This window comes from Eucalyptus grandis, chromosome 5 (assembly GCF_016545825.1).
Source record: "Eucalyptus grandis isolate ANBG69807.140 chromosome 5, ASM1654582v1, whole genome shotgun sequence".
NCBI classification, from domain to species: Eukaryota; Viridiplantae; Streptophyta; class Magnoliopsida; order Myrtales; family Myrtaceae; genus Eucalyptus; species Eucalyptus grandis.
Genome location: NC_052616.1, coordinates 812,934 through 825,612, shown reverse-complemented (window position 1 = coordinate 825,612; position 12,679 = coordinate 812,934). Strand labels below are relative to the sequence as shown.

The window sequence follows — 12,679 nt, the reverse complement described above, 5'->3', positions numbered from 1 at the left end:
ATATTATACTATTTGCTTTCTCCATTAGCTTTACCTTGTTAGCATTTTTCATTATAAACGACAACTCATCTTTGCCATCCAACACCTTAGCCAAACCTTGGGGTTGTCAATCACGCATCTTGACACTTCATAACCTAAAGTCAATCATGCATCTTGACACACTTAATACACCTAGCTTCATAACCCAGAGTTGTTCATCCTAGTAAACTTTTCAATTTCTACTTCCATTCTACACATAATTGCAATATAAAAAATTTCTAGATAATAATCAAACAAGCAAAAGCCCTAAATCAAAATTTAACAAATCATACTCTCAAGCTTTGATATCAATTATTGTAATATTAATGCCAAAGCTAACTAGGATCTTGTAGTCAAATTAATGCAAAAACACTAGAGAAATAAACAATGAATAATAAATGATACTAAAGGTTTACATGATTTAGTTTTAGTGAGAGTGCTACATCCATGAGGATAGCTAGTGACAAATAATCCACTATAAATAAAGAATTAAAGTTACAATCAGTCATAGGTTCGAGTGTTTTCCAAATCTAGATTACACTCAAGCCCAAAGTATTTGCAAATAAATAACTCAATTGAATGTAAAACTCACAGCACAAAATCACCATGTATTCAAGAGGTCCCTCTTTTCGTGTGTCCCCAAAGTGCTCTTTGGTCAGCTTTTAATATTTCTATAATGGGGTCAGTGGGGAAAATTGTCCAAAAAATCCCATATATATTGCATTTTTGCCAATTTAGTCATGAACTTTTTAATTTTGTCAATTGAATTCTAAACATTTTCATATTTTGTCAATCAAATCCATTTGATCAATTTTGGCCACGTAAACGCTAGCCATCTTACGTGGCATAGCCAACCTTGACATGGATAATTTTTAGAATTATTTAATATTATTTTATTATTTTATTATTTTTTTTTTTTTCCTTCTTTATTTATTATTTATTTATTATTTTTATTTTTGCTGCGGTTAGCAAAGGTTGTTGGGCCCTCACCGGCCACTGGCAAGGACCGTGACTTCCTCCCCAACCATGGGGAAGGGTGCGCGGCCCTCATCCACTATGCCATGGCCTTCTAGGGGAGGGTCGCAGCCAGCCTTGCCTAGTTCTGGCTGTGTGATTTTTCGGCTTTGGCTTCCTCTTCAAGACATGAACAATCCTCTACTCAATGGGGAGAGCAACGACGCACAGCGGAGAGATTGTTTCAATGGTCGCTTGGACGCCCTCACTTATGGCTCTCCTTACCGGAAGGTGGCCGCTCCGATCGATCTGGTGGGCCTCGCATTCTCGCACAAACTGATTCACCAGCTCTTTCTCTTCATCATTTGTTTTCGTTGATTTGATCGAATTTTTTTTTTTTAAAAAGGATGAGCATGATTATGGGCAGATACAATGGAATAAGAGATCCTTGACGAGCGTTTTCTTGTTATCTTTCCTATTCAATCCACCTATTGTTTCCCTTCTGCTTTTTCATTGAAACTTCCCTCTTAGAAGACTCCCAAAATCTCTTTAATTTTGTCAAACCGCTTTTTCACGGTTTCCCCTCGAATCTTCACTGAATTAATTTCTTCAGCCGCGTGGGAACACTTAATTCTCTACTTTTCCTGTTGTTCCTTGGCCTAGAATCTCTAGAATGTGTCCCTTATGGGCAGATACGATGGAATAAGAGATCCTTGACGAGCGTTTTCTTTTTATCTTTCCTATTCAATCCACCTATTTTTTCCCTTCTGCTTTTTCATTGAAACTTCCCTCGTAGAAGACTCCCAAAATCTCTTTTATTTTGTCAAACCGCTTTTTCACGGTTTCCCTCGAATCTTCACTGAATTAATTTCTTCAGCCGCGTGGGAACACTTAATTCTCTACTTTTCCTGTTGTTCCTTGGCCTAGAATCTCTAGAATGTGTCCCTTATGGGCAGATACGATGGAATAAGAGATCCTTGACGAGCGTTTTCTTTTTTATCTTTCCTATTCAATCCACCTATTTTTCCCTTCTGCTTTTCATTGAAACTTCCCTCGTAGAAGACTCCCAAAATCTCTTTTATTTTGTCAAACCGCTTTTTCACGGTTTCCCCTCGAATCTTCACTGAATTAATTTCTTCAGCCGCGTGGGAACACTTAATTCTCTACTTTTCCTGTTGTTCCTTGGCCTAGAATCTCTAGAATGTGTCCCTTATTCACGTCCCAATTTTGCAAAAATTAACGCCTCAAATCTCACCATCCTTTGCTCGAAAATCACACTTTCCTTGATGAGAATCGGTTGAACTTTCTTGTCCTATTAGAATGATGACCAGATGATCATTTAGGTCGCAAAGAGGAAGCCAAAACTGAAAAGCTACGTGCCTACATCTGGGCAAGGCTGGCCGCAATCCTCACCCAAAAGTCCATCACGGCCGCAGGCAAGAAAGTCGCGACCCTTGCCAGCAGCTGGGGCACTCAAAAAATAAAAGATAAAAAAATTATTAAAATTTATCCAGCACAATCATGCTACATAAGACGATTGGTGTTCACATCAGTAAATTCCAATCAAAATTAACAAGATGGACTTAGTTGGAAAAAAGAAGAAGAAAGAAAGTATTTAGTACTTAACTAATAAAATTAAAAAGATCATTCGGACAATTCTGACTCTTTTTAAGGAAATTCGCTCCGGCTTCTTTGTGAAAAGAACCGTTTGGCCGTGTGTCGGTAGACACTCTTTTTAAGGAAATGCTCTTTTCCTATCTGTTCGGCCATGTGCGACCTTTGCTAACAGTTGGGGCCCTCAAAATTTTTTTTTATTAAAATCATCTACATCAGCGCAATCGTGCTACATAAGTCAGTTGGCATTCACATCAGCAAATTCCAATCAAAATCAATAAGATGGACTCAGTTGACAAAAAAAAAAAAAAAGAATAAAAAAAAGAATGTGTTTAGTACTTAAGTAATAAAATTAAAAAAGATCATTTGGACAATTCTGACTATTTTTAAGGAAATCCGCTCCGGCTTCTTCGTGGAAAGAACCGTTCCGCCGTGTGTCGGTCGACGGGGACACTCTTTTTAAGGAAATGCACTCCAGCTTCTTCGTGGAAAAAACTGTTCGGCCGTGTGTCAGGGGACACTCTTTCTAAGGAGATGCTCAGGGGACAAATCCTGGGCCGTCCATTTTTCCGGTACTTGCCCCCACACGTTTTGCTTTTGAACGGTCAAAACTTGGAGAAATATTCCGGGCGGTGGAAAACAAACACGCAAAAGTCCTCTGATCAAAGGAATCGACGACCCCAAAATACGTGTGCCTCCTTCCTTAGATAATTGGAGAAATTCTAATCCAAATAAGAAAGTGAATTTCTTGAGATTCCTCTCACGCGGACTCGAGCTCAAAACATAATTTAACAGGTTTAATCCACAATCACTAGTTGATGAGATATTCATCAGAATGCCCATGTGCCAAGCGACGCACTCTCCCAAACAACACAAACATGGACGTCATAGGTGGGCTCCATCTTTCTCCTATAAAAAGCCCCTAATTCCCGACTTTCTAATCAGGTATATCGAGTGAGTCGAAAGAAATACTAAAGATGGCTTCCAAATCTTCAGCATCGCCAGTATTTCTCATTTCAATCATTTTGGCTCTTGCGGTTGGCATCAACAGCGGAGAAATTGCTGTCTATTGGGGTCAAAATGGCGGCGAAGGCAGTTTAGCTGACACTTGTGCCTCCGGAAACTACAACATTGTGAACCTAGCTTTTCTCGTTGTCTTTGGCAATGGCCAGGCTCCTGTGGTCAACCTCGCTGGCCACTGCGATCCTCCCAGCGGAGGATGTACCGGCTTGAGCTCCGACATCAAGTCTTGCCAAGCTGGGGGAGTCAAGGTGATGCTCTCGATCGGAGGAAGCGCGGGAAGTTACTATCTCGCTTCCGCCGACGATGCTAAACAGGTTGCGACTTATCTATGGGACAACTTTCTAGGAGGACAGTCCTCATCTCGGCCGCTTGGGGATGCAGTGCTCGATGGCATCGATTTTGACATCGAAGGAGGCACAACTCAACACTGGGATGATCTGGCTAGGTCCTTGTCTGCATATAGCAGCAGTGGGAAGAAGGTGTACTTGGCTGCAGCCCCTCAATGTCCTTACCCAGATGCTTGGCTTGGAGGTGCCCTTCAAACAGGCTTATTCGACTACGTTTGGGTCCAATTTTACAACAATCCTTCATGCGAGTACAGTTCTGGGAACATCGCTAATCTCCAAGATGCATGGAATCAATGGACTTCAAATACCGCCGGTAAAATCTTTTTGGGATTGCCCGCATCTACGGAAGCAGCTAACAATGGTTTCATCCCTGCGTCGGACCTTACTTCCAAAGTATTGCCTGCCATTAAAGGATCTGCCAAGTATGGGGGCGTGATGTTGTGGTCCAAATATTATGATGATCAAACTGGATACAGCTCTTCCATCAAGGGATCCGTCTAAGGATCCATCTGAGGGTGAATTTTACCTTTAATACTACCATGTAATAAGCTTTATTTCTTATTTGCACGTACGTCTTCGTACTCATGAGAAATCACCTTATGTAATCACATATATTGGTCATGGTGTAGACGTGTACCAATTAATGTCAAATATAATAATCATGTCATTGTGGGATAATATATATTGAGATCCACTCTTATATTATACTCAACTCGATAAATATTTCAATTTGCATATATATTAGCCTGGGTCTTTATTCATTTCAAGCACAAATTTCTAACCTAATTCACTCGTCCCAAGACCGTTCATCGAGATTAATTTCCAATCCCTCAAGTCATGAATAGAAGATGAAAAATGTTGTATGGACATGGTTTACCAATTTTGAAGAAGTGGGATCGACGGTAGTCCTTTCCTTTTAAAGGACATCAAATTTGAAATGCAGATCCCGAACTATTCAAATAAGGAGGAGTCAGGGCAAAATCAACCATGTTCATGGTTATAATCATGGTTATAATCAACTTCTCAGAGGTGGGAAACCTTCAAGCAAGTTCACTATAATAGGGAAGTGTCCTTCCTGAAGATTTGCTTTTAGTATGAGATGATTATATTCGAGCGACCCGATAAGTCAGAGCCAGCCTTTCAGCTCCATGAAGGATAGAACCTGCCGGATCGGGACGAAGCAACCAAAGGAAAAAAAATTAGAGGGAAGCGAAAATTTTCATATATTAAGTCATAAAGATCTACACATGTAATCAACATACAATCTACTGTCAGGAGTCATACTTCTAATGGTCAAATACTAAACATATATGATCGCAATAGTTTTCGACGATCTGCACCTCCAAACATTCACGCAAAGGTGGTACAGTTCATTGATTTAATGATGGGCACATCTGCAGATTAATCATGATCAGTGCACGTTAAAATATTCAATGAAAGTTCCAGGGACATGGCCTTAAAAACAATGACCTCCGATCATGTACGAGTAAGATGATACTGATTCAATATATTTGTATCGGATTCCCTTTCTTTGGAACTTCTTTCTAAGCAGAAAAGGCTGTACACATTTAACAACAGGAAACCTTATCGAAGAAAACATGTCACTTATCGCATCCTACATGTACCATCGAAATTAAGAAATGAAAGGGGGAGGCTGAGCTGAATGATTTCTCACCCGAAGGCACCAGCGTCCAGTTGAAAATTTAGCAGCACTTTTCAGTATCCGCAACGATCGATCTAACATGTTTAGAACAGGTAGTTTTATCTAAAATATGGCTATCAATACCAACATTTGAAGTTCCCTATTAAAACGACCGCAAATGTGAAGCTGAAATGGGCAAAGTAGAGCCATCTTTTGTTATTTTGATAGCCACAAATTATTAACTGTTTCGTGGGTGCAGAATTGAAAATCCACAAATTATCAACTGTTTCCTAGAGACAACCAAGGAGCGTCGAAGGACTCCTGAGAGTGGGGGAGAAAAATGAGGTAAGGGCTCGTGGTCCAGAGGTGAAGCAGTGTCTTCGATAGAATGCAAAGTATCATCGCCTCTTGAGAGATCCTGAAAAAAAAATACTAAAATTGCTATATAGTATTTTCAGTCAGGACTTTGTTGTATGAGGTAAATGGTTCCTTAAAAAAAGTCATGTCTAATAATCCAACTTCATTGTTCTATCGAAATTTGAAGCTTCATTGTTCTATCCAAATTTGAAGTTAACATTTTTCCAACATTTATCTCCTTCGGTTGGATTGAATTTTTTTTTAAAAAAGGATGAGCATGATCATGGGCAGATATAATGGCATGAGAGATCCTTGACCAGTGTTTTCTCTTATCTTTCCTTTCCAATCCGCCTATTGATTCCCACAGGTCACTGCTTTCCTTATGGAAAAGTCACGCCCACCTCCCACGAGCTTCAGCCCTTGTTTCCCTTCCGCTTTTTCATTGAAACTTCCCTTGTAGAAGACTCCCAAAATCTCTTTTGTTTAGTCCACCCACCAATCGTGGTTTACCCTCTAATCTACATTATTTCTTTAGCCGCCTTGGACCACTCGATTCTCTACTTTCCCTATTGTTCCTTGGCCGAGAATGTCCAGAATATGTGTCCCTTAGTCACTTCCCAATTTGGCAAAAATTAGCCCTCAAATCTCACCATCCTTTGCTCAAAAATCACACTTTCCTTTAAGAGAATTGGTTTAACTTTCTTGCCCTATTGGAACGATGAGCAGATGATCGTCAATGTCGCGAAGAGGAAGCCGAAACCGAAAAGCTACACGCCTAGATTTGGGCAAGGCTGGCCTTGACACTCATTCAAAAGGTTATCGTAGTCGCAGGCGAGGGCTGCACATCCTTGCTCATGGTCGGTGAGGAAGTTGCGACCCTCGTCACTAGTCAACGAGAGCCCTCACCAGCCATAGTAATAAAAAAAATTAAAGAAGGAAAAGAGAAACAAATAAAAATTATTAACATCAACGTTGGTCATGTTACATAATACGATTAGTGTCCACATTAGTGAATTCCGATCAAAATTGATCTAATAAACTCAGTTGACAAAAACCGACAAAAAAAAAAAAAACTCAGTTGACAAAAAAAAAAAAAAAAATACTTAATACTCACTTAATATACTTAAAAGAATTTTTGGACAATTTTCCTTTGACACTTTTCAAGAAAATCCACTACGGCTTCTTCGTGGAAAGAACTGTTGGGCAGCGTGTCCGGAAAGAAAACCTAGGCCTTTTTTTTCATTGACGCTGGCCCCACACGCTTCGCTTTTGGACGGTCAAACTTGGATAAACATCTCCAGCAATAAAAAAACAAACACACAAAAGTCCTCTGGCGACACAAAGCGGAGACCCCCCAAAATACATGTGCCTCCTTCGGTAGATAGATAAAGAAATTAAAATCCAAATAAAAAAGTGAATTTCTTGAGTGGAGAGCTTATACCAAGTGAGAAGAGAGAAACACCGAACATGGCTTCCAAATCTTCAACCTCGCCAGCATTTCTCTTTTCAATGATTTTGGCTCTTGTGGTTGGCATCAACGGCGGAGGAATTGCTATCTATTGGGGTCAGAACGGCAACGAAGGCACTTTAGCCGAAGCTTGTGCCTCTGGAAATTACAAGTTTGTGAACCTAGCTTTCCTTAATGTCTTCGGCAACGGCCAGACTCCTATGATCAACGTCGCTGGCCACTGCGATCCTTCCAGCGGAGGATGCACCGGCTTGAGCTCTGAGATCAAGTCTTGCCAAGCTAGGGGAGTCAAGGTGATGCTCTCGATCGGAGGAGGTGTGGGGTTACTATCTCCTTCCGCCGAGGATGCTAGATACGTCGCAACTTATCTGTGGGACAACTTCCTGGGAGGCCAGTCCTCATCTCGACCGCTTGGGGATGCAGTGCTCGACGGCATTGATTTCGTCATCGCAACAGGCACGAATCAACACTGGGATGATCTGGCTAGGTACTTGTCTGCATATAGCATCAGTGGAAAGAAGGTGTACTTGGCCGCAGCCCCTCAATGTCCTTATCCGGATGCTTGGGTTGGAGGTGCCCTTCAAACAGGCTTATACGACTACGTCTGGGTCCAATTTTACGGCAATCCTCCATGCGAATACAGTTCTGGGAACATGGGTAATCTCGAAGATGCATGGAATCAATGGACTTCGATTCCCGCTGGAGAAATCTTCTTGGGATTGCCCGCGTCTGCGGATGCTAGTAGTGGTTTTATTCCTGCATCGAATCTTACTTCCATAGTACTGCCCACCATTAAAGGATCTGCCAAATATGGGGGTGTGATGTTGTGGTCCAGATATTATGATGGTCAAACTAGATATAGCTCTACCATCAAGGGATCTGTCTGAAGGTGAATTTTACCTTTAGTACTACCAATTCAATATATTTGCATCAGATCCCCTTTCTTTGGAATTTTTTTAAGCGGAAAACACTGTACACATTTAACAACAGGAAACCTTACCAAGGAAAACAAGTCTCTTATCGCACCCTACATGTACCATAGAAATTGAGAAATGAAAGGGCAAGGCTGAGTTGAATGATTGCTCACCCCAAGGCACCAGCGTCCAATGGAAAATTTAGCAGCACTTTTCAGTCTCTGCAACAATCAATATAACATGTTTCGAACAGGTCCTGCTCTATCTAATATGGCTATCAATACCACCACCATGAAGTTCCCGATTAAAACGACTGCAAATGCAGAGCTGAAATGTGCAAAGTAAAGCCATCATTTGTTATTCCGTAGCTACAAATTACCAACTATTTCTTGGGTGGGGAATTGAAAACCGAAACTCTGTTCATGAAACCCCAGAAACAATCAAGGAGCAACATCGAAAGATTCCAGAGAATGGGGGAGAAAAATGAGGCAATGGCTCGTGGTCCAGAGGTGAAGCAGTGCCTTCAATAGAATGCAGAGTATCATCACCTCTTCGACTTTGGAGAAGCAAAACATGCAGTGGATTGGGTGAGCCGGCAAACGGCTTATGCGGTCACAGTCCCAGTCCGCCATTGGATTTCATTCAAGGGCTTTGCAATGCAAGGCTCTAGGATGAGAAGAGATGGAAAATTCCCAAATAGGAAATTCAAAAGGAGGATGGGAAAGAGAGAGATTGATTGCGCCCTGCTTTATCACATGAGAGCACATAGTAGGTTTTGAGAAAGCCACAGTTAAATTTCCTTATCTTTCTGTTTCCTGGTGCTTTTATCACATGAGAAAATATAGTAGGTCTTGAGAAACCAACTGTTAATGCCCTCCTCGTGCGAACATTGAAAAACTTCCTATCTCATTAAACTGGCCAGCTTCATGAGATTGTCCTAGTATTCATTAAACGATCGTGAGATTGACAGTATATGCAATAGCAGTAATCCATAAGAAGATTTGCAATTGCAGACTTGAAAGAACCGTGTATTCGTGAATCCAAGTGAGGCATTTCGCAAGCAATGTTGGGATCAGGATAGAACCCACGAAGATCTAACAGCACGGTGACTAGAGCAAGAATCAGACAACTTTCATGATCTCTCTAGTTCTCGAACAAGAACGAACTTTAATTAGCTTGTCCATTGGATTCACATTATTAACCTTAAAATTTCTGTACAATTTATGGTGTGAGCTTAAACACACTATGGCCAAATAAGAAATACTTTCGACATCAAAAAATTATTACTACTAGAGACAGCTGCTTATGTAGGAAGTAGGACAATTCTAATAGCATCAATCATAAAGCAAATTTACATACAGGAGACAAAAATTACCTGCCATCGAATGCACGCCGATGAATCCGAATGGCTGGGAAGATAGTGTTTCTAGCAAATGAATGGAGAGAACGGGTTGGGCAGGTTTTCAAGGAATTGGACGTCTGAAAGTTCTGATTGGCTGATTTACCGGCAAAAAAAGGTTTTATGATGCCATCGGCAAAGAGCTCATCAGCATGTAGAAGGGCAGGGGATAACTGAGAGAGGGAGACATTGAAATTGAAACTCTGGGATTTTTCTGTATAACTCTCAGAGTCGACAGAAGAAGGTCGAAGAGACTCATCGATTTCGACATCGAAGGAGGCACAAATCAACACTGGGATGATCTGGCTAGGTCCTTGTCTGCATATAGCAACAGTGGGAAGGAGGTGTACTTGGTTGCAAACCCTCAATGTCCTTACCCAGATGCTTGGCTTGGAGGTGCCCTTCAAACAGGCTTATTCGACTACGTTTGGGTCCAATTTTACAACAATCCTTCATGCGAGTACAGTTCTGGGAACATCGCTAATCTCCAAGATGCATGGAATCAATGGACTTCAAATACCGCCGGTAAAATCTTTTTGGGATTGCTCGCATCTACGGAAGCAGCTAACAATGGTTTCATCCCTGTGTCGGACCTTACTTCCAAAGTATTGCCCGCCATTAAAGGATCTGCCAAGTATGGGGGCGTGATGTTGTGGTCCAAATATTATGATGATCAAATTGGATACAGCTCTTCCATCAAGGGATCCGTCTAAGGATCCGTTTGAGGGTGAATTTTACCTTTAATACTACCATGTAATAAGCTACATTTCTTATTTACACGTACGTCTTCGTACTCCTGAGAAATCACCTTATGTAATCACATATATTGGTCATGGTGTATACGTGTACCAATTAATGTCAAATATAATAATCATGTCATTGTGGGATAATATATATTGAGATCCACTCTTATATTATACTCAACTTGATAAACATTTTAATTTGCATATATATTAGCCTGGGTCTGTTTCATTTCAAGCACAAATTTCTAACGTAATTCATGCGTCCCAAGACCATTCATCGAGATTAATTTCCAATCCCTCAAGTCATGAATAGAAGATGAAAAATGTTGTATGGACATGGTTTACCAATTTTAAGAAGTGGGATCGACGGTAGTCCTTTCCTTTTAAAGGACATCAAATTTGAAATGTAGATCTCGAACAATTCAAATAAGGAGGAGTCCGAGCATAATCAACCATGTTACTGCAAAGTTCATTGTTCGTGGTTATAATCAACTTCTCCAAAGGTGGGAAACCTTCAAGCAAGTTCACTATAATAGGGAAGTGTCCTTCCTAAAGATTTGTTTTTAGTATGAGATGATTATATTCGAGCGACCCAATAGGTCAGAGCCAGCCTTTCAGCTCCATGAAGGATAGAACCTGCCGGACAGGGACAAAGCAACCAAAGGAAAAAAATAGAGGGAAGTGAAAATTTCCGTATATTAAGTCATAAAGATCTACACATTTAATCAACATACGATCTACCGTCAAGAGTCGTACTTTTAATGGTCATCAATGGTTGTTCAAAACCTTGAAGATAAAAAAGATATATGATTTAAGGACGTGCTCAACAAATAGTATTGATCGCAATAGTTTTTGACGATTTGCACCTCCAAACATTCACGCAAAGGTGGTTACAGTTCATTGATTTAATGATGGGCACATCTGCAGATTAATCATGATCGGTGCACGGTAAAATATTCAAAGAAAGTTCCAAAAGCAAGGCCTTAAAAAAAGACCTTCGATCATGTACGAGTAAGATGAGATGCAAGGAGGGCATAGGGAGTTGGTAGGGATGAACCGAACAGGGCATTAAAACAAGATGAGATCCGCAGGATCAGTTAGATTCGCTAGTGTTTATGCAGAGATACTTGAAAACAAGTAAAATGAAGAAAGGGAAGAGGATCTCAAAACCAGCTGATCATAATAAGCCAGCATCAATTGCAACATTCAAGCTATTCGATCGCAAGAAGGTAAAAAGAAAGGCTTTATCGTCGGATCCCATTTAAAGAGAAAGACACGTGTCGAATTCTGAATGGAGGGTCACGGGACCGTGATGGTGATCTTAAAAAAAAAAAAACGAAAATTATTTTTGGCCTTAAATATATGTGTTTCCAATAGCAATAGGGTGGGTGGTGAGCTGCCGTTGGATCTTTTTGGTGCCGATGACAAAAGGGACAACGGAGGTGGGCCCACCACCACCGGAACCGGGGTCCTCCGGGAAGAAGTGGGCCCCCACTCGTCACTAAATGATTCGATCCCAACTTTTGTTTGAGTGAGATGGTTGCCAATTTCCCATGGGCGGAACATCGCCATGTGCTCTCTCCCCTTTTGTTGGTGGGAAAATTAAATGCACAAGCCGCTCTCGATTGGCTGTGTTTTGCTCGTGACTCCTTGGGTGCTTTGATTCCCCTTCCCTTGCAGAGATTGTGCACATGGGCTTCCAACTTAATTGGAGAAAATGACTGGAGAGAAGCTGCACATTTTGCTGCTTCTCTTTTCCTTCTTTTTTTCCTTTTTTTTGGGAAAAAAAAAAGAAATTTGTCTTCGATTCACCAAGTGGGGAAGGTAATTGCCGTTTCGACGTGCTGATCTTTGTGTTTTATGATTGATTGGGTGGACGACAACGTGGTGGTCAGAGAGCACCTAACGTAATTTTCACATTGTGGACTTCAACGAGGGTGAGAAACGAAAGAGAAGTTACCGGTTTGGTTTGCTGGAGGTGCTTGTGCGGTTTCGGCTTGTGAACTGAACAGCACAAATCCAATTCGATTTGATTTGGTCTCCATTATGCATTGATTAGATTGAATCAAACTGATAAACTGAAGTACTTCCTGTGACTTTTTTGGCTAGTCAGTCGCATCTTAATTCTCTAATGGTCGGAGTGTCCATGCCTCTTCGACTCGGGTTTTGCGGTTGTCATCTGGAAACCAAGCAGGCTAAA

General features: G+C 41.0%; 3 protein-coding genes across 3 annotated transcripts; all 3 read left to right on the top strand.

Annotated features, from left to right (window-relative positions):
- Positions 1–3,518: 3,518 nt before the first annotated feature.
- Positions 3,519–4,661, top strand: LOC104443397 (acidic endochitinase). The gene has a single exon (XM_018872957.2). It carries the CDS (start codon positions 3,564–3,566, stop codon positions 4,455–4,457), a length of 894 nt encoding a protein of 297 aa, XP_018728502.1. The 5' UTR covers positions 3,519–3,563; the 3' UTR covers positions 4,458–4,661.
- Positions 4,662–7,326: 2,665 nt separating this feature from the next.
- Positions 7,327–8,947, top strand: LOC108959423 (hevamine-A-like). The gene has a single exon (XM_018873047.2). It carries the CDS (start codon positions 7,423–7,425, stop codon positions 8,308–8,310), a length of 888 nt encoding a protein of 295 aa, XP_018728592.2. The 5' UTR covers positions 7,327–7,422; the 3' UTR covers positions 8,311–8,947.
- Positions 8,948–9,770: 823 nt separating this feature from the next.
- Positions 9,771–10,480, top strand: LOC104445891 (hevamine-A). The gene is made up of 2 exons (XM_039312752.1): positions 9,771–9,796; positions 9,966–10,480. The coding sequence occupies exons 1-2, from the start codon at positions 9,771–9,773 to the stop codon at positions 10,447–10,449; spliced, it is 510 nt and encodes a 169-aa protein (XP_039168686.1). The 3' UTR covers positions 10,450–10,480.
- The last annotated feature ends 2,199 nt before the right edge of the window (positions 10,481–12,679 follow it).

Coding starts and splice junctions, on each gene's coding strand:
- LOC104443397 (XM_018872957.2), top strand. CDS start 3,564: ATGGCTTCCAAATCTTCAGCATCGCCAGTATTTCTCATTTCAATCATT.
- LOC108959423 (XM_018873047.2), top strand. CDS start 7,423: ATGGCTTCCAAATCTTCAACCTCGCCAGCATTTCTCTTTTCAATGATT.
- LOC104445891 (XM_039312752.1), top strand. CDS start 9,771: ATGAATGGAGAGAACGGGTTGGGCAG. Junction 9,797..9,965: donor GGAGAGAACGGGTTGGGCAG/GTTTTCAAGGAA, acceptor TATAACTCTCAG/AGTCGACAGAAGAAGGTCGA.